Source organism: Platichthys flesus, chromosome 20 (genome assembly GCF_949316205.1).
Source record: "Platichthys flesus chromosome 20, fPlaFle2.1, whole genome shotgun sequence".
NCBI lineage: Eukaryota > Metazoa > Chordata > Actinopteri > Pleuronectiformes > Pleuronectidae > Platichthys > Platichthys flesus.
The window spans coordinates 19,816,006-19,840,285 of record NC_084964.1 but is presented as its reverse complement, the minus strand read 5'-3'; the positions used below and the strand labels follow the sequence as shown (position 1 = coordinate 19,840,285).

The window sequence follows — 24,280 nt, the reverse complement described above, 5'->3', positions numbered from 1 at the left end:
TATGTAAAACAAACTACTTATAAAAACAAAATTATGGATATTTCTTTACACAAAACTCTTCATTCTCTGATTTTCTTATTGAACATTTTTTTTTATTTGCCATAGGGAGAAAACACAAGTGATATATATATTAAATATATAAACATGCTGATTGAGGATTGTTCATCTGTTCATCGACTATTTCTATTCATTTATCCATTAATTGTAAAATATTTGTAAAGACGGTTCCATTTGGCCAACTATTTATATCTCTAGCATTGCTTTCGTGTTTTTTTACAATCTTTTTTCTCATCTTATTCTACAGAACATTGCCATGTGCACTATTTCATGTGTGGAGACATTTCACCGGAGCCAATGTAGAAGAAAAGGATGTGTACATTTGCAAATACTGTGCAAAGACCTATGTTAAGAACTAAGACACTAAGATGCAGAAGCATAAAGTCAAGTGCCCAAAGTTTCCTCAGGGCTCAAATCAGCCTATGAAAAAACAAAATGTTTATATTTATGTCTGTATATGACAAGGTAAATACAGTTAGTATAAATTACCCAGAAAATGTCCAGATAATTCCCGTTAATTCCTGTATATTCCCATACATTCCCGTTAATTCCCATGGAAAGTTTCAAACTTTTTATATTCCCTGCAACCCTAGTTCTGATTCATTAATAGTTAACGTGTTTGATTTGTTTCGGTTCTTGTTTCACGTTGATCTTCAGGATCTCCTCAGTAGAGTCAGAAGTGTCCCAGCCTCCGTCCTCGTGGTCTTCAGCTCTTCACAGACTCGTCGGCTTCGTTTCGCTGCTTCTTCAAACTGAGTCAGATCTTTGTCTCTCTGAGGAGCAGCCACGGTTTCCTCCATCGCGGCCGCAGCAGCCAGAGTCTTCTCAGTTTGTCGTGTGAAGAAATTAACTTGAGGAACAAATTGGAACTTCTCACTGGTGGTGTTTATTGCGCTCAGCTCCACCAGCAGAGGTTTGATGGTTTCACTGAAGTCCAGTCCAGTTTGCATCAGACTCACTTCCTGCTTCGTCTCTATCTTTTCTCTCGCACCTCCAACCACATCAACGGCAAATCTCGTCCCCAGCAACGCACCGAACCCGCCGCCCACAGCGCCACCTGCTGCACCGACTGTCCTGCTAAAAATAGCACCGATCGCACCACCGGTGGCAGCACCGATGGCGACCCATAATGCATTGCTCACTGCACCATGAGATGAACTTGAAGTTGAAGCGCCGACAGCACCGCCGACGCTTCCAGTAAACACTCCCCCAGCTACCCCCCCGACCACACTGCCAGCGAAGCCGACAGTCGCGTCGACCGCGCCGATTTCTCCATAAAGGCTCTGGTAAGTTGTGGCACCAACTGACCCCAGAACCCCCCAGACTCCACCAGCGATGGCGCCGGAAACAGCCCCGAGCACGCCGCCAAGCAGGCCGCGGAACACTCTGTTTGCAGCAGCGACCTCCGGTGTTTCACGCACTCGAGCAGCCAACTGCGTGAAGCTCTCCGTCGCCCCCTGGAGGCGATCTTCATGTCGATCATAGAGATTCACGAAAGACTTCAATCTTTCTTCGAGCTCGACAGTCTTGTAATAGGTTGGTACGAAGTCGATCGTACACATTTCCCCTGTAAAATAAATAAAACTATAAACACTAAACACAACTGATAAGAAGTTTACAGTCACTTTAAGATTAAAGCTGGATCATGAGGGTTTAACCCAAAGCAGCAGATTCACAGAGGCTGATTGAAACTGTTTACGTTTTGAGCTACTGCAGGTTTTCCAGCTTGGTTTCTTGGTTGAACCAGTTCAACCAAGAAACTGGTTGAACCAGTTCAACCAGTTCGTGACTCAGCTGCTGAAACATGATCCTGTTCTGCCTGAACAAGTTCTCACAGATTGTTCGTAACTTTTAAAATCTCTTTCCGACAACAAGCTGCAAGTCAAAGTCAACTTTCAGTCCCGTCCGTGTTCAGGAGATAGACAGGACCGATCCCCTCATGAGGGCAGAACATAGCTTTTCTTATAAAGTAGAAAACTGGTGTTTAAAACATGAAGTGAAATGATATTTAGGGAAGTGAACGAGGAGTTTCAACTTGTTGCAGCAGGTTCTTGTCTTTGAGTTTCATCGTACTCACCGTCTGTTGTCATCGTTTCGAGTGAAGCCTGCGATCTCTGAAGTTCTGTAGACGTCGTTCATGCAGCGTGAGAAGCAGGAAGTGGATGAGTGAAGGCAGCAGAGCGGGAACGCCTCACTTCCTGCCCCCTCCAGGGGGAGAACACGACCCGGGGATTAAAGGTTCAACAAATAACAAATGAAAAGCAAAAGAAGTATCAGACTTAAATCAAAAGGTTGAAACTTAAAGGTGCTGAATGTTCATTTAAATCTCTGGTGAACATGGTTTCTTGTTCCTGTGTTTATAAGACAAGACGTTATATAACGAGGAGGAAGTTAATAACTAGTACTGCAGTCGGCCACCAGGGGGCGAGTGAGCTGCTTTAGGAGCTGTCATGTCCTCCGCCAGGGACGTGGCTGACTGAACAGAGCTTTGTGATCAATAGAATTAAGTCTTGAATTTAATTGAACTTAAACAGCTCTAAATGCTAACGTTAGCTATGTAGCGATAGCAGCAACATACGTATGTTTTAAGAGAAGTTGAAGAAAATGCTTTAAGGATCAATATCAGCCCGAGGGCGCCTCCTGGCTGCCGAGCAGAGCGTGACGGTCACTGAGGAGCCGGAGGTAAATAATCAGTCTCACACTGATGAACTGCTTCAGACAGGAATCACCTCCAGACTCCATCTTTGTCTCCAGAGGTCGACACAGCAGCACGTTAACTCCCATTAAGTCTCAGTTTATTACAGAGCTGCTGATGAGGCTTGATCCACAGACTCTGAACGTGTGAAACTATTTAAACAATCTGCAAAGGAACATCTTTAAACTCGTTATAAAGAAGGAAAACATGGATTTAAGATTCTTATCTTCTTAGATTAATGAATGGTGATAATTAACATTTGCATTGTTTGTAAAAACCTTCTCTGCATTTTAAACTGTTTAGAATTACGGGATAAATAAACTGTATCTGGGCACAAGATGCAGAACATACAGAATGTCTCTTTAATTAACTAAAACTAGTTTTCAGTTGTTAATGTTCTTTCCAGGGTAAACAGGATCTTAAAGTGGTCGAACTTTAGATTGAAGAGGTGATAAATAACCAAATACCAACTAAATATCTACTATTGTCAGTTGCTCTAAGTTTCTAAACAAATGTTGTGATATTTTAACCAAATTTCAAAATAATCTCTACTTTCTCTTAACAACAGTCACAGTTGTAGATGAAACTCGTTTTGTTCTTTCTTCCTGATTTGCTCTTCACCTTCTCTCTGGATTCAAATCACTTCTTTTCAAACGAATGTTCCTCAAAGTCGTGAAATCTAATTGAGAAGATATTTGTTATCAAAGTTAATTATAGTCACTTGTCTCTTGTTTATCATGTGTTTGTTTGACACTCGTTCATTCGTCCAATGGGATCAGATGTAACAAGTATATGATGATGTATTAAAGGATTTTACATTCATAATTTATAAAGAACCGTTATAAAGCTGCTTTCTGAAATATAAAATGAAACCTCGTCCTTCATCCCGGCTGTTTTCATGTGAGGACGTTTCAGACGGGGGGGGGGGTCTTTCTCATCAAGGCCCATTTCAATCTTTATTGCCTCCTTCCAGAATTCACTAAATTATAGACACATCAGTCTATGAGTCAGTCCGACACAACCAGAGAATTACAATGACTTATTCTGAAGGAGTTTAAAGGTCAACGTGCAGGAAACTCTTGGTATTTCTGACCCTGGTGGCTGGGAAATGAACTGCACCCTGTAGATTCTATTCTGTACTGACGAGTCATAGGCGAGGCTCAGGATGGAAATGCTCGGTAGGTTATTCATTGACTTAATTTATATGATACGTCGGTGTTAGCTAGCTAGACAATTTAGATTGCTGTTAGTCGACATGCATCAACGTTAGCAAAGCTTCTTGTGGATGGTAATGCTAACAAATGAGCCGTTTCCTAACTAAGGCGTCATTAGCTAGTGTTAGCGCACTCAATTTCTAAGCTAACAATAGCTAATGTTGCATTTTAGCGTCTCACAAGGAGCAGAAGAGTTTTCGTGGTTGAGCAGTTAACGTCTCATCTTTAACTTTCAGAGGAAATGTCTCCTGATTCTTTCTCGTATAGAATCAAACGACAACAGAGGAAGTGGAGTCAGGTCTCATTTCTTAAATCTGTTCAAACAAAGTGACTAAGAAACGTTAAATCGCTGGAAAACTACACACAAAACAGTAAATAACAAGGAGGACATCAGATCAACCTTTTGAATCATCGGTCTGTCCCCAGAGGACTCTGATGTGAGTGGACAGAGGAGACACGTCACCACCATCATGTATAAGAGGAATCACCTTTATTGTCACAAAACCACAACAGGAACGTACAAAAGCAGCAACCGTTTGGTTTTGGTTGATTTTTCTCACACGAAGCAGCAACTTTTACTTTCCATACACAAAGTTGCGTGATGTTTTGCTCTTGTTAAGTTGGTCTTTAGTTATATGACGGACTTTGTAGTAGATTATCATTCTTCTTCACGATTCACAGACAACACTTACCCCACACAGCAAGCATCACTCTCGGTATTTAGTCGATTTACGATATCATTCAAACATCTTCCTCAGTAGTTAGAATATTATTTTTTTCTCTTCTGACGGTAAAAGGACCTTTACAGACCCATTTTCAACATAATACAAAAACCTATGTTACTGTACAGTTTTTGATTACTCTATCATACGCTCACAGTTATACACAGAATTATTGACAGGGTAGTGAGACCTCTGTTGACCCAGCGTGCAGATTTCCAGGAATGTATACAGTATGCATGCCAGGTTGGATTTCTTTTTTCCAACGTTTAAAAAAATCTCACATAAAATCAGTTCTGTAATATAATATTTGGGTTTATATACATGATTTAAACATCCACAAATGATTCAAAGGACCACACATTCATCAAGAAACCATCGATATAGTTTAAACTGTATAGTCGGGGTAGTGCACGTTCACTAGTGGTTATAATAGAGGGGAACAGCAACGAAATGGGATCCTACCAGTGAGGTGATGGTTTTAGAGGAAGGAGGTCATGTGCTTTTTTAGAAATGTGGCGCTCGCGTCCCACTGCCGACTGGTCTCTGGGATCTCGACAACACGACGTGGTCACGGGTTCACAGAAAAAAATAAATCTTTAACGCAGAAAAATAATAATTTACAGAATAAATGTGTTACATGTGTATGAATCCTCTTCAAGTATAAAAATACAAAAAAAGCTTGATTATATAAAACATAGATGACACTTTTCTTTTTTACATTTGAATAAATCAATCTCTTCAAAGGAAAAAAAACTAAATGGTCATTTAATATACATACAATATATCTGTGATGTGATTCAGGTTATACTTTTACTGCGCTTTTCTATTTTTGTGCTAGTTATTAATGCTATTTCTGAGACTACGAATACATTCCTTAAATGTATTAAGTGTGTACTGTGTGTAATTTCAGCTCTGCCGGGGGAATAGACACACACATACACACACACACACTCACACACACACGCACACACACTCACAGCGTCAGATTTCCCTCCGGCACGAATGTCAAACAGCACAGAGCCTGTGTGAGGAATTATTTCTCATGTCATTTTGAATTTGTTCCATGTCACAGTTTTAATATTTCACCGCCAAAACATCTCAACTGTGTATTTCTGTATTTCCATCATGTCACATCCAGGTTGTGTCACTGGAACCTTGAGTACAAAACACTTTGCAAGAGTTTAAATCTGAATATCTACATGTCGCTAAAATATGAGCTGTGTCCCAGTTTCATATTCTCACTGTGTACAGCGTGTACTGTATCCTAGTGAAATGGGGTTTTCCTAATAAAGCTTAATACTGTGTGTACTTTTCCATTTTGTGCAAAAAGAGAATCTAGATATTGGCTTTTTCTTTTTCCCAATAATTACAGTTTCGTTTTCTAAGATCCTCGAAGTGTCTCAGAAATATTCACAATTTGTTAAAAAAAAGGGAACTCCACATATTTCACAAATCAGTTTAGTACAAATTTCTAAAGTCATGTGGTAACGTCCTGTCCAATCCTCAGATTCAAGGATTTGTACATAAAGCACACTAACACAATATAACACAACTCAAGCTGAATTCTGGGAAATGTAGGATCCAGTGTTTTTTTGGGAGCTTCATTCTAAAGTGTGAGGGAATAAAACCAGGTTGCTCCAGGTTTGACAATTTTTGACAATATAAAAATATAATTGCATGAAATCTTGGAAAACTTATTTTTTTGTATCGTTAATTCTTTCCTGTTTCCAGTCGGGGACACACAACAGAACCGAAACTGAATCAGTGCATCGTGTGGAACTGGGACACAGATATCATGTTGATTTGTTAAATATGAAAATATGAACAATGAATTTATAGGAGGTTAAATGAGTTAAATGAATCAGATCTAAAGTGTGACGAGGAAAACATCATTTCAACCGGAACTATTGACGTGTGGTGACTTCAGGTTTTCACTGCTCTGATAATCTGATGATCTCTTAACACACAGAGTCAGATTGATTCTTTTAAATGACAAAGCCTCACGCCTCCAAGGTCTGAACTAGACGTCCAAGTGATCCGAGGACTCACTCCTCACGGTCCAGCTGAGACCTGAGAGGCAGACAGAGGATGAGCGAGGCAAAGCTGGGGAGAGAGAGAGCGAGAGAGAGCGCGAGAGAGAGAGAGAGAGAGAGAGAGAGAGAGAGAGAGAGAGACCGGTGCCAAAATGATGTGAGCAAGAAGCAGCGAAGGGAAACTGAAGCCGAGCAGCGTCTCTGCAGCTGAAGCTCAGCTCTGCACCGAAGAAGCAAAGCAGAGAGCGAAGATTGAAGAAAAAAAAATAAAAATCAAAAATCAAGAGAAACATTGGATGGAAACGAGAAGCAGTGACAGCGGGGGGGAAAGAAAAAAAGACAAAAATCAAAATTTACAAACAGACAAATGTATTTCAAGTTTCTGTTAAATCTTTCATCTGAAACGCTTCAAGGTTTTTTCCTGTGTCTTATGAGCCAGTGGAGCTGGAAACTGAGCTTCGATCCCCTGATCGGCCACCGGGGACATCGGGGGGGGGGGGGGGGGGGTTTGGTGCAGTGGCGTGACGGACCTCGTGTCCGTCACGAAGCCTGAGACAGGAAATCTGTCGTTACTCCTCTTCCTCTCTGAGGGATGCAAGGAGGAGTGTGAGGATGGAGAGGAAGGGTACTGGGAAGCTAGGGAGTAGGAAACAGAGGGAGGAAGGGTACTGGAAAGTGAGGGAGGAGGACACAGAGAGAGGAAGGGTAGTGGGAAGAGAGGGAGGATGTAACAGAGAGAGGAAGGGTACTGGGAAGTGAGGGAGGAGGAAACAGAGAGAGGAAGGGTACTGGGAAGCTAGGGAGGAGGAAACAGAGGGAGGAAGGATACTGGGAAGTGAGGGAGGAGGAAACAGAGAGAGGAAGGAGAGATGAGGACAAAACAATCAGTAAGACTAGAGGAGACAAGGAGAGGAGACAAAATGAGACAAGAGAGGGCAGATGGAAAAGAGGGATGAGGAGAGGAAACAAGAGGAAGAGGAAATGAGGAAAGGAAAAATGTGGAGATAGAAAAGGAAAGAGGAGAAGAGAAAGATAAAAAGAGGACGAAAGAGTTGTCAAGGAGTGGAGAGGAGGAGGAGGAGGAGGAGGAGGAGGAGGAGGAGGAGGAGGAGGAGGAGGAGGAGGAGGAGTGTTTGTGACCTGATCTTCTCTAAACTCTCAGCTTCTCCTTCAGGCTTCAAACCAACCAGGAGGAGAAACCACCTGAACGTCCCCGGAGCCGAGGATCTGATCTGGGATCTGAGTTTGAGTAGAAACACGTCCTTCTTGTCTCATCTGCTGGTGTCTGGATATCTCTATTTGCTCGTTACACAATTACACACACACACAGACACACAACATGTTGTATGATGTTTAAACTCTGTGTGCAGCATCAATAGTTTGGTTTCATCTCTGCAGATTTAAAATCGTCTCAATCTTTACTTCCTAAAAAGTTGTTTTCCTATGGATTAATGACATCATCACTCCTGAATATGCGGGAGTGGAAATTATGTCTCAATAAATAAAAAAATTAAAAAATAGCTTTATTAGACCGTTTGCTTTCAGGCTGTTAAAGTGATGAATTATTAAAGAGTCAATAAAAGGAAATGAGCTGCAGAAAGGAGAGAGAGAGGATCCTCAGACCAGGACAGGACACGTCGGGCTGTGAATACTAATCCTCCTCGTCTCCGGGGGGGGGGGGGGGGCGCCGCTCGGCCAGATGGCGAGGGGACGGCCGCCATGTTAGCAACGAGCTAACTGCTGTAGCGGCTCAGATGAGCACGAGGACACGGCCGCCTCTGGTAAGTTTCTGAGGATGTTTGTGTTTGTGAGGATGAAAAATAAACTAAATGAACTCGTGGATGAATTAAAAATAAACCCCTGACTTCGCTCTGAACTCAGAATCAGACGATGTGAGCAGTCGAGGTGGCGACTTCTCAATTTTCTCTTTCAGAGGATTTTCTGAAAAGCTCTTTTTCTGGCGGCGGCTGGCGGAGCCTCTCAGCGGGTCAGGAGCAGCTTGAAGCGTCTGCGGGGGCAGATAAGACGAGAGGAGCTTCACGTCAGGTCGGTCTCACCTCCGGCTGCTTTGAGACGCAGCTCCACAGACGACCGAGTCAGGAGCTCCAGATGTTTAATGGATCTTCTCCTGCAGCGTCTCAGTGAAACGTCTGAAAGCGTCTCAGTGAGGAGACGTGAGGTTTCTAACATGAGACGCACCAAAATAAATATCTCACCTCTCGCTCTCCTGCACCAAACGGGTAAATTAAAGGTTATAGAGTTAGTAAGTGAGGTAACGAGTCACAGAAGAGTTGTCCTCTCACTGTTGTCTGTTATATTGATATTACTTCATAATTCAATGCTACAAACATTGAGCTGCTAAATTATCACAGTTTGATAAACGCTCATATTCTTTGTCACCACGGTCAGGACGTTTGTTTGTTTAGCCAATTACACAAAAACGCTACACAACAGATTTCCACCAAACACAGATTGTGTTGAAGTTCTGTTCACCGTCCTAAACGAAGCATTTTCCAACATTTTCCTTTATTTTCAAATTAATTCATGAATCTTTAGTTTCAAAGGATTAGGGGATTGATATTTATGAGTGTTTGTAATTTGGTGAAGTCATTTAAATGTGGTTTCAGCTCAGCTCTTCTAGTTTCCGTGTACATTTTATATTTCCTTTGCTCTTGCTGCATCAGTCGTCTCTTCCACTGCTCCTGTCCTCTCCTCTCTTCCTCTCCTCTCTTTTATTCCTCCTCTCTTTTATTCCTCCTGCACAAACTGAACCTAAAAAGCTCGTCAACAGAAGCGTCTCCTCTCAGGAAACCTGTCACCTTGTGTTTCGCTCTCCTCCTCTTGCATAATGAGTTGAGCTGTTAAAAGGCAGCTCTGAGTAAACTAGAGTAACGACTGGAGCTCTCGGGCGGTTCGATTCCCGCCAACGTGCCGCAGCTCCGTCGGCTCACCTTCAGATTTAAAGGATAGGTTCCACACAAAGAGCAGCATGTTGTTATTATCTGGAGAACAGAGATGGAGAGAGGATGAGGGGGAGGAGTCAGAGAGAGAACATGACGGGGTCGGGGTGAAACACTGAATCCTCACGTTGACCTTGAGATATAAATCTTTCCGTGGCATCGTTGGAGATTGTGTGGCGCTGAGTGGAGGCGGAGGACGTCTCTGAACGGATCTGACTGTGAGAGTGAAGCTCATCAGTCACAAGCACCAACACAATCCTTCCTCTGGAAATCAAGACAACGACAAACTCACACCACAAAAAAAACTTGATCTCTGAGCAGGCGAGGTGAGATCCAGGAACTCAAAGGTCAGCACGCACATCAAGAACTGGTGAAAATCAAGGATTCTGCAGATGGCTCCGCCCCCTGGAGTTTGTGTGACCTCGAATCGTCTTCTCAAGTTTCTCTGGAGTCGCAGGAGGAAAGAGTTCAGCAGGCGTCAGAGGGTTTAGAAGTGGAATACCTGCTGCTGGCCCTGGACTTTGGGGAAATCCTCTTTCTGCTTGCGGGCTTTGGGCCGCTCCAGGCTGCCCTGCTGGAGGTGCTTGAGTCGGGCCGCCACGGTGAAGCCCTTGGTCGGCCCCGGGGAGCTGCTGCTGTTCTGTGGGAGCCAGGAGAACAGAGGGGTTAAGACTCATTTGAGTTAAGTGAGAGTAAAGAATCTATAAACAAGAAGTGTCACAACATGAGCAAACCACTCAAACAGCCAGAGATCACTGGTGTCCACAAACATTTGGCCACGTGAGGCAGCTGTGCTGGTGGAACTTATTAACTTGCTGGTGAGTGATTGGTAGAGAGCAAAGAACAGAAGTTTATTAATAACCACAAACATCCACCAAACTAACAATCATCCTCTTCTTCTCCGTCTGAAATATCAGGATTAAAAAAAAGATGAATAAATTCCTCATTATATTAGAAACACAGTTTTATCCAAATGTTAATCACTGACCCTGAAGTCAATTAAAGCAGAATCTGGATTTAAAACTCCTGCAGAACGAGAATAGCTTCTTTAAGGGAAACGTCCCCCCCCCCGGTCACTGGATTCTAACAGTGAACTGCTCAGCACCTCCGTGAATAACCCAACTAACACGAGTCGTCTCCACTCGGCTAAACGTGTCACCAGAGCTGTCGGGGAGAAACTAAACGTGGGCTTCAGCAGCTCTGACTCACTGCTCATCACCTCAGCGGCTCGGGAGGATTTCATCTCAGAGAGAAACGTCACAAACAAACAGCAGCGAGCAAATATTCAGAGAGGAAGCAGAGAGGTGGAGGTCAGAGGAGGAAGTGTTAGAAAGGTCAGGAAGAGAAGTTCAGTCCAACGTCAAATATAATGTGATGACTTTATCTCTTCTGTCCAGTTCTTTAAACACATTCACAGTAATAGTATTCATCATTTATAAGGTATTAAAAGGTTGTCTGTTATTGTGAGGGTTCTGTTTGTAACTTTAACTGAGCAGTAGCGCCCCCTGCAGCCACTTGTGGTGAAGCATCATTTGGTCATTTATGCTAGGAAGACGTGTCTGTCCACATACGTCCACCTGTCCTTTAAATTACCATGGCTGTTCACAGTTCATCCACTAGAGGGCAACACTGAGTCGAGATGTTTTCCACGTGTCTAAGTCTCGTCTCACTTGAACGTTTTGTGTTGAGTCGTTAAAAGGTTGGAGTGAAGCAGGAGGAGTAACAGCAGATGAAGGAGTCGGAGGAGAAGCAGATTCCACAGGAGCAGCTGGAGGTTTGACTTTTACCTTTCTGGACCTGGAGGGCGGGGGGGCAGCGGCGGCGATGCTGCGCCGTTTACTAGAATCTGTTTCAGGCGTTCTCTCAAATACCTGTGATCCGTGGAGGTCGTATGAAAGACGGAGACATGTGAACACACGGACAGGACACGTGACAACGAACTGAGTCGTCTTCAGACACCCGGTGGATCCAGAACTCACCTCCAGCTCGGCGATGATCCTCTCCTCCTCGTCCTCGTCCTGAACCCCAGACGCTGCGATCACCGGCGGTGTGGACGCAGGGCGGGGGGCGTCCGACGGGGTCCGCCGCAGCTTCACCAGAGTTTTGGCGATGTCGCCATCGTCCTCCATCTTTTAAAAAGTCAAAATAAAATCATTCTAAAAGCAAAGCGGTTTAAATATAGCAGAGACTAAAAGAACAGAGAATGGAGAAGCAGCAGGAGGATGAAGGAGCTCGGAGACTCCTCAGAGACAGAGGAAGTTTTCACAGCTCCACACTGAACCTGTGTGTGAATGAACTGAGAGAGAGCATGACTCTGCTCAGTGGAACTGGGTCCAGGTCTCAGAGGAAGGAAGCAGAAGCTTATTAAAGTGGAGGATTCAGGCTGAGTTTCAGAGTCGACTCTGAAGCAGCAGGAGCAGTTTGTTCTTACCTGGAAATCAAACCTGAGGCTCAGGTTCTGAAGAAGTGGGTCAGACTCCGACTCGGCTCGTTAAATTGTGTTTCTGAATCCCAGCGGGGAATAAACCCAACATGAGTCAGATTTTAAATCTTAGCTTTTGACTTCGAAGCTTTGGTCTCAGAAAATTAAGAAAGAAGTTCCTTGCAAATGTCTTTTTAATTAACATGAAACAGATCTGTTGTGTAATTTATTATAAACGATATTAAACATTAAAAGTGACCTTTAACCTGCTGATCTTTATGGACACGCTCATATGAAATGATCCCAGTGTTGGTTTCAGTGAGAACTTCTCACCCTCAGGTTCTTGGCGGTGACGATGACCTCCCCGGTGCGGGTGGTGGTGAGGCCGTGTGCTGAGGGGAAGCTCCGTCGGGGGGGCGGCGGCGGCGGAGACTTGGAGGATTTCTCTGTTCGGTAGCGAGCGGCGTTCAGGTCGACTGTCGACAGGAGACAGAAAACTCGACATCACAAATCTTCTTCTCAACACAACTTTAAATCAAACAAAAGACAAATACATCCAGATCTATAGAGCTTGAATCTTCTTCCCTGACTCACCGGACCCTCGGTGAGCACCGCCCCCCTCCATGCTGTTCAGCTTCTGGGCCGCCAGCTGCACTTTGCCGGGCTGCTGGTCGGCGCCGGGCGTCGTGGTGGGCGTGGCCGTGGCGCCGGTGGAGGCGGCTGCAGCTGAAGTAGATGTGGTGGATGTGATGGGGTTTGTGATCTGGGGCTTGGGGGGCACCGCCGGCTTGTTGATGTGCTTGGCAGCGAAGTCGAGGTCGGGGATGGCCTTCATCAGCTCGGCCTGCGTCTCCTCCAGCAGCCGGTTGATGTCCTGGGCGCTGAACTGGGTCAAACTGGCTCGTTTCTCCTCCCAGTCCCGCTCGGCCGCCTGCAACACACACACACAATGAGGTGGTCCTCACAGGAAGTGTCATCACCTGATGTCGTCAACACGTGGAGGTGTAATCACCATCTGCCTCAAACACACATCTTTAATAATGAGGAAACACAACGGCAGCTGGTTACCAGTCGGACTTCAGCCGACACCGACTTGTCGGCCGGGCGCCGGCTCGGCAGCTCGTCCAGGACTCGGCTTCTGAAGCTCAGGGCCGGCTGGACGTCCTGCTCGTGGGCCGAGGCGTCTGGGTCGGACGCCGGCCTCCAGTTGGCCAGGCCGGCGCTGCTGCTGAGGTCACAGAGGCTGAGGGGGGGGCTGCTCAGGAGGTCCAGGTCCTCCGCCCGCTTGCTGTGGCCGGGGAGGTCGTCGGCGTTCTGCCACGCGCCCTCGGTGACTTGTCTGAACATATAGGAGGGATACAAAACACTACAATACACACAGGACACAATGAAGGTCCTGCACAGAGTGAGAGCAACAACCTGGACACTGGGAGAAACACAACACTCACAGGATGGGTCACATCGTCTAGTTCACTTTAGAAGTCCATTATCCATTACTGATGAGACTAACGAGGAACTAGTTTTAATTAATATCATCAACTCAGGGCTTCGATCGGTCACATGACTCTTCGATCACTCAGATAAACTCTTTGTCAGATGAAGAATCAAAGAAACAGAAACTCACATATTTGTCTCAGCAGCAGAATTTTTTTTAACATTTGAAAAGACAAAGAGGTTTTTACAGAAGTGACTCAACAACACACACTCACACACACAGACGTACACACAGACACACACACAAAAACACACACAGTAATTCTGCCTCTGAAGTTTCAGATGGAAACTTTTCTTCAGCGTCTGAAGCTCTGCTCACTTTTCATCAGTCGGATAAAAACCAGAAGAAGAAAAGATGAGTTTCTGTTTTTTAATCTCTGAAACGTTTCCCTGAGAATCCTTTGATATTAGGATTATTATTAACTTCTTACTTACATGGTCTCGATGTCAGTGATGGATATTTAATTCATCTTTTTATCTTTGACACAAATGCCTTCTCTTGTTTTTTCATTATCTTGTTTTTCATTAAATTGACGTCATTTTTGTAATTTTCTTTCATTAGAATTAAACTTTAAAAAATATATAATATTCTTAGCATCAGCCACACTTGAATATGAGGACTTTCTTTTCATAATATAACATTATTCTCAAGATCTAATACTTTTTTCTTCAATATGGCCATTCTACACTTTCATAGTATTTCAAAGTAAGATAATTTAAAAAGTGCATCTTTCATTCTCTTGTAAACATCAGGACTCGACTCAGTTCTGACGGATGAATCAGTGAATTTTAGACGATACAATCGAACAGTTGATATTTTAGTTTAAACGTTTATGTTAAAGTCACAATAGAAAGTTGACAGGAGGAGAAAAAGGGTTTGAGACCGGGGGGGGGGGCGTCGGACTCGTACCTGCGCAGCGAGCTGAGCGCGTCCGTCATGGTGTGGCAGCGCTTCAGCAGCGCGTCCAGACGGTGAGGCTCCTCCTTCAGGAACTTCACGGCCTCCACCTCCACCCTCAGCACCACCCGCATCTTACTCTGCAGGCTGGGGAACTGGTCTGTGGGGGGGGGGGGGGGGGGGGGGGGAGAACACGGGTCAGAGGAGCCGAATACAGGAGTTTATGAATATCAATTAAATAAGACTCATAAATATTCATCTCTGACTCGGAGCAGCAGAAATTTGACAAACACGTATTTCAGCAAAACAAGTGGTTGACCTTTGACCTGAGAATAAAAACGCTGCTCTGCACGTGAGGAGATTTTAAGATTAATTATGTTTTTCTTGTTTTATGTGAATTATCAGTATTTACATCATGAGAATTAAGATACAACATGCAGAGGAACAATCAGTAGGTGTAATGTGTATTTATTAATGTGTAATAAATACAGTAAACAATCATTGTTCAACAAGGACATCGAAACAACACACACACACACACACACACACACACAGAGGAGGTGAGAACCACACACTCACTCTTCAGCTCACTGATGGTCTCTCCCAGGATCCTCAGCTCTTTGCTCTTCTGCTCCACGTCCTGCTCCGTCACCAGGCCGTGGTTGATGGACGAGTTCCTCTGCAGCTCCTCCACAGACTTCTCCAGGTCGCTGTGGACGAGCAGGTCACACACTCAACTTCTCTCAGGAGAAAATAAACATCTCTGAGACAAATTCAGTTTTATGATGAGAAACATTTAAAATCCCTCAGAAGAAAACTATTGGTCACTTGGGAGGAACGGGAACAGAGACTTAAGGATCCAGCGAATAATCCACAACTGACTGAGTGAAATATGAAAATATCACATAAAAGAAACAAAGATACATTGGTGGGGGGGGGGGGGGGGCACAGTGACCTTTGACCTTTGTCTAAGTTCATGTTTTTTGCCTAAGGTGAAAGGATTCACTCGAGGTGCTCTGGAGATATTAGGTTCACGACAGAGGGACATTGAGACAGAGGGACAGAGGGACATTGGGACAGAGGGACATTGGGACATTGAGACAGAGGGACATTGGGACAGAGGGACAGAGGGACAGAGGAACAGAGGGACAGAGGGACATTGGGACAGAGGGACATTGGGACAGAGGGACAGAGGGACATTGGGACAGAGGGACAGAGGGACAATGGGACAGAGGGACATTGGGACAGAGGGACAGAGGGACAGAGGGACATTGGGACAGAGGGACATTGGGACAGAGGGACAGAGGAACAGAGGGACATTGGGACAGAGGGACAGAGGAACAGAGGGACAGAGGGACATTGGGACAGAGGGACATTGGGACATTGGGACAGAGGGACAGAGGGACAATGGGACAGAGGGACATTGGGACAGAGGGACAGAGGGACAGAGGGACATTGGGACAGAGGGACATTGGGACAGAGGGACAGAGGAACAGAGGGACATTGGGACAGAGGGACAGAGGAACAGAGGGACAGAGGGACATTGGGACAGAGGGACAGAGGGACATTGGGACAGAGGGACAGAGGGACATTGGGACAGAGGAAAAGAGGAACAGAGGGACATTGGGACAGAGGGACATTGGGACAGAGGGACAGAGGGACATTGGGACAGAGGGACAGAGGAACAGAGGGACATTGGGACAGAGGGACAGAGGAACGGAGGGACATTGGGACAGAGGAACAGAGGGACATTGGGACATTGGGACAGAGGGACATTGGGACAGAGGGACATTGGGACAGAGGGACAGAGGAACCAGGACGCCTCTGGCCACTGGGTCTCTTGTGTGCGGAGGAATAATCAGAACCTACAGAAGCTTCATTCTGACTCACAGGAGAGAGAGAATCACAGCTCAGCAGGTTCTGACTGGAGCGACCGACTCTCGTGAAAGTGAATGTTGGGAAGTTAAACACACGACACCTCCTCATTGACGCAGAATAGATGTTCGATACCCAGCCCTCGTCCCTGTGTGTGGTCCTGCCCCCCCCCCCCCCCCCCCCCCCCCCCCCCGACATAAGGTCGACAAAACAAATGCACTGGAGGCTCAGATCAATGTCTGCCTGGACTCACTGCAGCTGCTGGATGAGCAGCTCCTCCTGGTTCAGGTACTTGAGTCTCTCCTCCTCCACCAGGAGGCGCTGTCTCTGGAGCGGGTCCTCCTGAGTGCGCATGGCGTCCAGCATCATGACGCTCAGCTCCGACTCCGTCTGCCTCAGCAGCGTCAGGACCGAGTCCTGGTTCTCCAGCTGGGACACAGAGTCACAGGGTTCACCTGAAGCTGAGACGACCTGTGGACACGTCTTAAAGATCCGTGTCCTCCACTCACCTGCATGTTGCGCAGCTGCGACAGCTGTTTGCGCAGCGCGTTGGTGTTCTGCTGCAGGCCCTGCAGGTGGAGCTGCATCTGGAGACGAGACACCGTCACCGGCTGGTGGGGGCCCGACGAGGGAGGAGGCATCAGGGCCAGAGGAGCAGAAGGAGGCGGAGCTGCAGGAGAGGAGGCGTTCAGGGAACCAGCTCTTTGTTTGGTTAGGGAACCGATGGAAGTTGTCCTGAAACACTTTGACTCTCGTGACCTCACACTTCCATCCAGGTGAATAATAAATCTAACTTCCCAGTTTCAGGACAAGTTCCATCAGAGGGTCAGAGGTCAAGATCTCACTCTGAACGAAACGAGGACAAACAGCAGGAGGACACTTCAGGGACAAACAGGACGAGGGGGGACACACAACTGAATCCTCCAGACTGTCCTCAGAAGAAGAACGAGTGTTTCATCCTTTGGAATGAAGACGATGCTCTGAGAGTCATTAGGAGTCACACACACACACACACACACACACACACACAGACACACACACACGCATCATGCAGAACGACAAAGGGAAACAGGAACTGGAACAATCCAGAACAGAGCAGTGGGTTTTTAGGAGAGTTGCATTTAAAGGCCACTTTCACAAACTGAAATTAAAAACAAATCTGCTCAAAGTGAAGCTTTAAACACTTGAACTGACAGGAAGCTGCTGGAGAGTTTCTGAACACCGAGAGGTTTCTAAACACAACGAACAGATTCAGACGAGTCGACTCTCTTCTCCAGCTCCGAAGACTCAAACAATGAATAAAGGGAGAACATTTGATTTATCCATAGTAATAAAATATGGATATAGGTGTTTGAAGACCTCATTACTTCAAATAAAGTGAATAAGTCTGTCGAGGTGTCGAGGGAGAACACGTTACAAACTCAATCTCACATCAATCATAACACACCTACTTGATTTGGAATATGTTTCCCTCCCAAGATCTAAGTTAACGTCAGTTATCATACGAGACAATCTGAGGTTTTCCTCCTTTGTTCATTCAATTTCATTTTCCAGTAGAAGCTAACGCCCACAGACACAGACCTCCTCCTGAGAAAAGTGAAATTCAAGGCTTATCTACGATTTGACACAAGGTTCCGTTTTCTCTCATGTTTATTTCACAATCAGATAACAAGAGGAAATGAATTTAGCTCTTCTCCTCTCGGACGCGTCACGCTGGGAAACAGACGCCACAGATTCAGAATCAAAAGAAATCGACTCATTCTGTTCGGATTCGGTTTTGAAAACAAGAAGTTTTATCTGCAGCTCTGCAAATATTCAAAAATCACTGAACCTTTGAAATCAAACAGAAAAATGAGGGAAATGTCAATGAAACAAGATTTTTCTGTTTGATTTCCTGCAACTCAAATGACACACACACACACAGACACACACACACACACACACACACACACACACACACACACCTGGAGGCGAACAGGGTGTGAACACAGACCAGGGAACAGGAACCAGACACTTGAGGAACACACACAGTAGCTACCTTTCTTTTTTTTAGTTCGTCCAGCTAAAACAAGAAGCATGAGCAGCAGTTACACACCAGCAAGAAGCCGACACACACAAATACACACACACACAATCAGAATCAGCCGCTAGCATCACATCACGAGGCCGTGTGAGAAATATGCAAAGAAAAAGAAATAGCAGAGAAGAAGAGGAGCCAGCAGAGAGGAAGAGTGACGGGCAGCGACAGGAAGTGGTGAGTGGAACTTACTGTCAGTTCCCGAGCAGTCGCTGGCCGACTCCATCTTCTCCCTGGAAGAGGAACGTGTCAGAGTAAACACACAGAGCACGTGTGTGTGTGTGAGTGTGTCTGTGTGTGTGTGTCTGTGTGTGTCTCACGGGCTCTCGGCCTCCGGCGCCCTGCTCAGGACTCTCTGCAGCAGCCCGGTCAAACTGGCGATCTGCTTCTCCATGGCCTCCATCCGCTCCCTGCAGGGATCAGACACATGTCATCGATCATGTGACTGTCATTAGACCGGGGATAAAAGTCATAAGTGAGAGACTTCATGAATGTATTGCATTCAGGTTTTATGGCTGTTACCATGTTTATGACTTTATGAATTGTTTACAAGCTTTGCATTAGTTCACACAGGAGACAGACGTGACATGTTCCCACACGTTAAGTAACACGTATGTAACATGTCATGCTGAGTCCTACCTGGTCTCCGTCTCGTTCCCCAGCAGCGGCGAGCCGAAGCCCCCGGCGCCCCCCCCCTCGCCCCCGGGCCCGGCCATCAGGCAGAGCTGCTCTGAGGTCAGCCCTGAGGCCCCCCCCTGGCCCCGGGCTTTGGGACTGTCCCCGAACACAGAGGACGTCACCGAGTCCCGCCTCAAGCCCTGCCGGCCGGGGGAGCCGCGGCCCGGCAGCGTGCCGCCGTACGAGTCCCTCATGTCGGGGATCTTCTGTGGGGAGGAGGGGGGGGGCACCCGCAGCCCCATGGCCAACACGGACGCAGCGTAGGCGTCGTTGTAGAGGGGCCCCCCCGGCCTGTAGAGGGCTCCACTCTCCATCAGCTCCCCTTGTAGAGCAGCGGCTGAATAGGAGGTGAGAGAGCGCACCGACCCCGCCCCCCCGCCGCCGCCTCCTCCACGGCGGTACAAGGAGCCGTACGGGTCGGCTCTGGCCGGGAGGGGGGAGTGAGGACCCCCGGCCAGACTGAGCCGACTCGCTTCAGGACCCAGAGCGTAGGGGTCGGCGTAGATCCCCCCCCCACCTCGATCGTCCCCCCGCAGCAGCACCATGGTCCTGGACCCGCCCACCTCATCATCTGGCTTCACATCCCGGCGCTCCAGGATGGCGCTGGAGGAGGAGGCGCAGAAGGCCTGCTGGGGGTGGTGGGGGTTCTGGGGGTACTGGTGGAGCTGCTGCTGCTGCTGGTGGTGGTGCTGCTGGTGCTGCTGCTGGTGGGGGGAGGAGTGGTGGGACTGGGAGTGCGGGTGCGGCAGGGAGTGGGTGTGGTGGGCGGGACCAGCGTAGGACGAAGGTCGGCCGCCGCCGCTGTAGAGGAGGCGGGCCCGGGACGGCGAGCCCTGGGGGGGGGAGGCGGAGGCGGAGGAGTGCTGGGAGGAGAGGGGCTGGGTGCTGAGGCGCCGGTTGGGTGGAGAATCCTGAGGAGCGTACACCATCTCCCTCTGTGGAGAAACAGAAGGAAGTTTACAAACTACTCCACTTGTTTTGATATTCATATTCATACGTCATTACACTATTTGAGTTCTGTATCTTTGGTGTTTCTTACGAGGATCTGAGCTTATTAATGTTCAAACTACAAGACTCTGGTTTGAGCTTCAGACTCCAGTTTGTCCCTGAGTGCTCTGTGAATAAAGTTGTTTCATGTGTGAGAGCCTCTCTCTATAAATCCTCCTTCCCCTCGGTCGCTTCTTCTTCCATCGAGGTCGAGAGGAAGTCGCTGAGAAGCCGTCGAGTCCACGATCACTTCACTGAGAAGGAGTTTGAGTTTCACAGTTTCTGAGACACGACACGTTTCAACCTTCAGCGTTCTGCAGAGCAACGAGTCGATGACTGAGTCACACAGAGCCGGTTCTCCTGCAGCCTGCCAGCCGCTCACTGGCTCTTCTCCTGATTGACAGGAAAGACTCTGAATTGCCCTTTAGTGTGTTCTAAGTTGCACTTGGCGTGGTATCGACGGACTGAGCACGGAGGGATGATCTCCTGGCATCGAGCCCGCGTGTCAGAGAGGACGTTACAGAGCAGAGCAGCAGAGCGGCTAGAGCGGCTCCCTGAGACGATCAGACAGGAGCAGTAGATGCAGCCGGGAAGCGACAGGACCAACTGCTCCTGACGCAGAACGCTGTCTCCTGGAGACCATGCAGAGTGGAAAACCAATACTTCCACATAATAACCTGTAGGCCTCTAACAACAGCCCCCCCCCCCCCCCCCTCGGGTGCCATCATCTTCCATCTTGTATCTTAGCAACAGCCTCGCAACGACACCATCCTTAAACTGTGCCGAAGACAAAGGGGGGGGGGGGGGGGGGGGGGATACATCCCAGGGTGTCTCTTTCACAGCTGTTCATCCTCCCGCCAATCAATCTCATCCTGTCATCCTGGTCGAGGTTTATAATCCTCAGCTGGAGCGACACACACACACACACATGCACGCGACACACACGTGACACACACACACACACACACACACACATGCACACGACACACACACGACACACACGTGACACACACCCACACTCGTCCTCCTCTCTCACCTTGGCAGAAGCAGCCACAGAACCTGACACATAAAACTCAAGGTAAGCTGCCGCTCTGATGAGGCTGTGAGACTCAGGGAGGATTTCTGTCACGTGACCGGTCACATGACGAGCCCGGTCACATGACTCCCTCTCCGACAGCGTATGGACACGTGGAGACATAACGTGCTTCTACACACAGAAATCATATCAGTGTCATGTTGAGGGGGGGCGGACAGACACTATGAATAACAGGTGTGTTATTCGGAGCATGATTCCTCGGTGGGCTGATATCTGTGTGTGATCTGTGAGTCACACCCGGTGAATCAGGGAGGAGGTGAGACCCGCTCCTGGCAGCAGTTTACATTCTGACAGCCAGATAATTAAAAACCCACAAAGATGAAAAGTTCAGGGTCTCTCTCAATCTCTCCCGTGATTGGACGTGCACAGCAACACACACACAGACACACACAGACACACACACGTACCCGCAGGTCTCCGTTGGCCAGGTGGGGGCTGTGCTGTCCGGGGTAGGTCCCGTACACCGGCTCCTTGCAGTAGATCTTGATGACGCAGCGGTCCTGGACGTCCCGCGGGTCCTCCAGCTCGTAGAAGATGTTCCGGGTCTCGTCTTTGATCAGCAGCGCCGTGCTCGGAGACCTGGGCGTCCAACACAAGAAGAGGAAGAAGAGAGGAAGTGATGAAGAGTCCGTGCTGGGACCAGTTCAGCAGCTGTTACCTGATAATCAGCAGTGAGATCATGAGAAACGTAATTTCAGAGCGAGAGGAGTTAAGAGGGAACTGAGTGTCTGAGCAGATATTACAGATAATCTATAATTAATATGTTGATGAAAATACACAGAGGTTTATTTTAGCTGCATTGATTGGGCCTTGAGTTTAAAATAATTCTTGTTTTCACTTATGATCTCTCATGTTCTCTGTTTGTGTGTCGTGATCAGAAGTTAAAAGAAAAATCAACAGCGTCTTTAATTAACAAGATAAAATCTTTGTTTTCATGGATTTTAATCTGTGGATCTTATTTCTTCCTGTTTCTCTCATTTCTTTGTTTATGTTTCTTCCTCTTCTCTTCACGTCTGCGGCTGAGAAGCTGTTTGTCATTCTCACGTCTCACTTTACGATCGACTGATGAAACTAAATGAAGCGTGTCACCAAGCAGATCGATAACCCGGGAGTGTGATACCTGAGCATGGCCATGGTGAGCCTCTGGGGGAACATGTGCACGATGAGCGCCCTCAGCGTCTCCAGGCTCGTCAGCTCGTGGGTCAGGTGGACCCGGCGCGTCTCCTCCCCGAGCTGCAGGAACAAGACCCCTGCATTTATGGATGAGGAGGAGCAATGAGGGAGATCAACCACGGTGGACGGGTGAAGAGGAGGAGGTGGAGGAGGAGGAGGAGGAGGAGGAGGAGGAGGAGGAGGAGGAGGAGGAGGAGGGTGATGAAGTTTGAAAGGAGGAGGACAAATGTTTCACCTCAACAGTAGATTATTGTCTGATGAGTGTAGAAGCAACAAAACACAGACTTTATAGTGTGTGTATATTTTACATCGGCTGTGAGACACAAACACAAACATCAGAGTCTGTTGCTCTGGATATTTTCTGGAAACTTTTCCAGAAAATATCAGCAGCAGGGCGTCGGTTCTGACCTGGGGCCCGCAGCTTGGCCTGGCTGGACGAGCGAGCCAGCGGGAGGCTCTGGCGGAGCCGGTTCATGCGGTTGAAGCCGATGGGCACGTCCGGCTCCGACATGGTTTCCAGATGCTCGGCCGAGGCGAAGGAAACCCGGTTGGCCTGGTCGGAGAGCGCCGGCTGAGTCGGGCTGAGGCGCGTCACACGGGGCGTTCGAGTCTGCGAGACACAAGACGTTTAGAGGAGGAGAGAGAGTAACTGATGCTCGGATGTTTATTTCTGCTGTGAACACGGGAATCAATGAGTGGAAATGTAGAGCAAACAAAAGACAAAAGGAGAAAAGGGAGAAAATCCATGAGAAGAAAGGAAAGGAGAGAAGAGGGAAGCTTTCAGCTCGGAGGGAAGTAAACAGTTCACACAAAGCAGCTCGTTCTCTCTCTCTCTCTCTCTCTCTCTCTCTCTCTCCTCCACCGATAGAGCTTCAACAACAAGAAACTGAATCCTGGAGATAAAACCAGAGCAGCGGCGCCGGCAGGTTAAACACACCGACTCCGAACAGCCTCCAAAACAAAAGCACAAGATCTACAAGAACAAAGCTTCAATTAAAACTACACAACACGGGAGTAGAGAGAGGGTTTGTGATTCTCTCTCTCCTCAGAGCTGCTCTGTGGAATCGTTTCCTACAAAGTGTGTGGTCGCTCGTCTTCTGACGATTAGAAGATTAAAGTTGAATCTATGATTATGTCTCTCCAGCGTTATTAAAGTCGGTTAAGAGTTGGAAATCCTCTCGTTGCACCAGACAAAATGTTTCAGAGACTAAGCACCAGATCTACTTTTAAATTGGTCTTCAAACCAACATCTCCTACTTCTGAGGTTTCTCCCACAAGAACTTAGAGACAGATTTTCTCAGCATCTCTCAACACGACTGTGAACATTTAAATAAACGTTTCTCTGGGCTGAACGCAGCTTCTAGGATCCCGTCTACCTTCACCACTGACTGATTTCAAAACCTTCACAAACAAACTATACGACTCACTGCAGGGAAGAAAAACTGAAGAACATCACTGTGTCCTTTAAGAACCTCAGACATCTGCAGCAGTGACTGAGTGAAATGTTCCTGAGGTCAAATAGAGCGACGTGTCTCTCTGCAGCTCCAGGAGGTGAACACCCCCCCCCCTACCCCCCCCCCCCACCCGAGCAGACGACGACCACGGAGCTCAACTCGATGACAGCAGCCTAACGCAGCTAACCAGCGTGATGTCACCTGTACGACCTGAACCACCGGGGGGGGGGGGGGGGGGGGTCGACTGGTGAAGGAGCCTCGTTACAGAGCAGTGAGCAGCGTCTGCAGCAGGTTGACTCTTAATGAATCTTCACTGACGGACATTTTCCAGCCCACAGGCGACGGTAATGAGCTCCCACTGCGCCGGGGGGGGGGGGGGGGGTGGGCTCATGCATCCAGCGGCTCGGAGGCCTCTGCAACAGGCTGAGAGAGAGAGAGCGAGAGA

General features: G+C 47.4%; 2 protein-coding genes across 2 annotated transcripts in view; both read right to left on the bottom strand.

Annotated features, from left to right (window-relative positions):
• Window positions 1-68: 68 nt before the first annotated feature.
• On the bottom strand, window positions 69-3,510 carry LOC133975752 (uncharacterized). Its single transcript, XM_062413721.1, has 2 exons — window positions 2,135-3,510; window positions 69-1,624 (listed from the first exon to the last, which is right to left on the bottom strand). The coding sequence occupies exons 1-2, from the start codon at window positions 2,145-2,147 to the stop codon at window positions 711-713; spliced, it is 927 nt and encodes a 308-aa protein (XP_062269705.1). The 5' UTR covers window positions 2,148-3,510; the 3' UTR covers window positions 69-710.
• A 5,954-nt stretch (window positions 3,511-9,464) lies between these two features.
• Window positions 9,465-24,280, bottom strand: part of srcin1b (SRC kinase signaling inhibitor 1b) — a 30,746-nt gene continuing 15,930 nt past the window's right edge. Inside the window, exons 3-17 of the mRNA XM_062378870.1 lie at window positions 22,790-22,991; window positions 22,329-22,458; window positions 21,616-21,787; window positions 19,087-20,060; window positions 18,768-18,857; window positions 18,640-18,680; window positions 16,880-17,040; window positions 16,624-16,799; window positions 15,075-15,205; window positions 14,508-14,655; window positions 13,172-13,442; window positions 12,698-13,034; window positions 12,437-12,579; window positions 11,661-11,810; window positions 9,465-10,321 (exon numbers count right to left, since the gene is read on the bottom strand). Coding sequence (XP_062234854.1) covers window positions 10,169-10,321; window positions 11,661-11,810; window positions 12,437-12,579; window positions 12,698-13,034; window positions 13,172-13,442; window positions 14,508-14,655; window positions 15,075-15,205; window positions 16,624-16,799; window positions 16,880-17,040; window positions 18,640-18,680; window positions 18,768-18,857; window positions 19,087-20,060; window positions 21,616-21,787; window positions 22,329-22,458; window positions 22,790-22,991 — 3,279 coding nt within the window. The 3' untranslated portion in view covers window positions 9,465-10,168. The remainder of the gene's footprint in view (window positions 10,322-11,660; window positions 11,811-12,436; window positions 12,580-12,697; window positions 13,035-13,171; window positions 13,443-14,507; window positions 14,656-15,074; window positions 15,206-16,623; window positions 16,800-16,879; window positions 17,041-18,639; window positions 18,681-18,767; window positions 18,858-19,086; window positions 20,061-21,615; window positions 21,788-22,328; window positions 22,459-22,789; window positions 22,992-24,280) is intronic.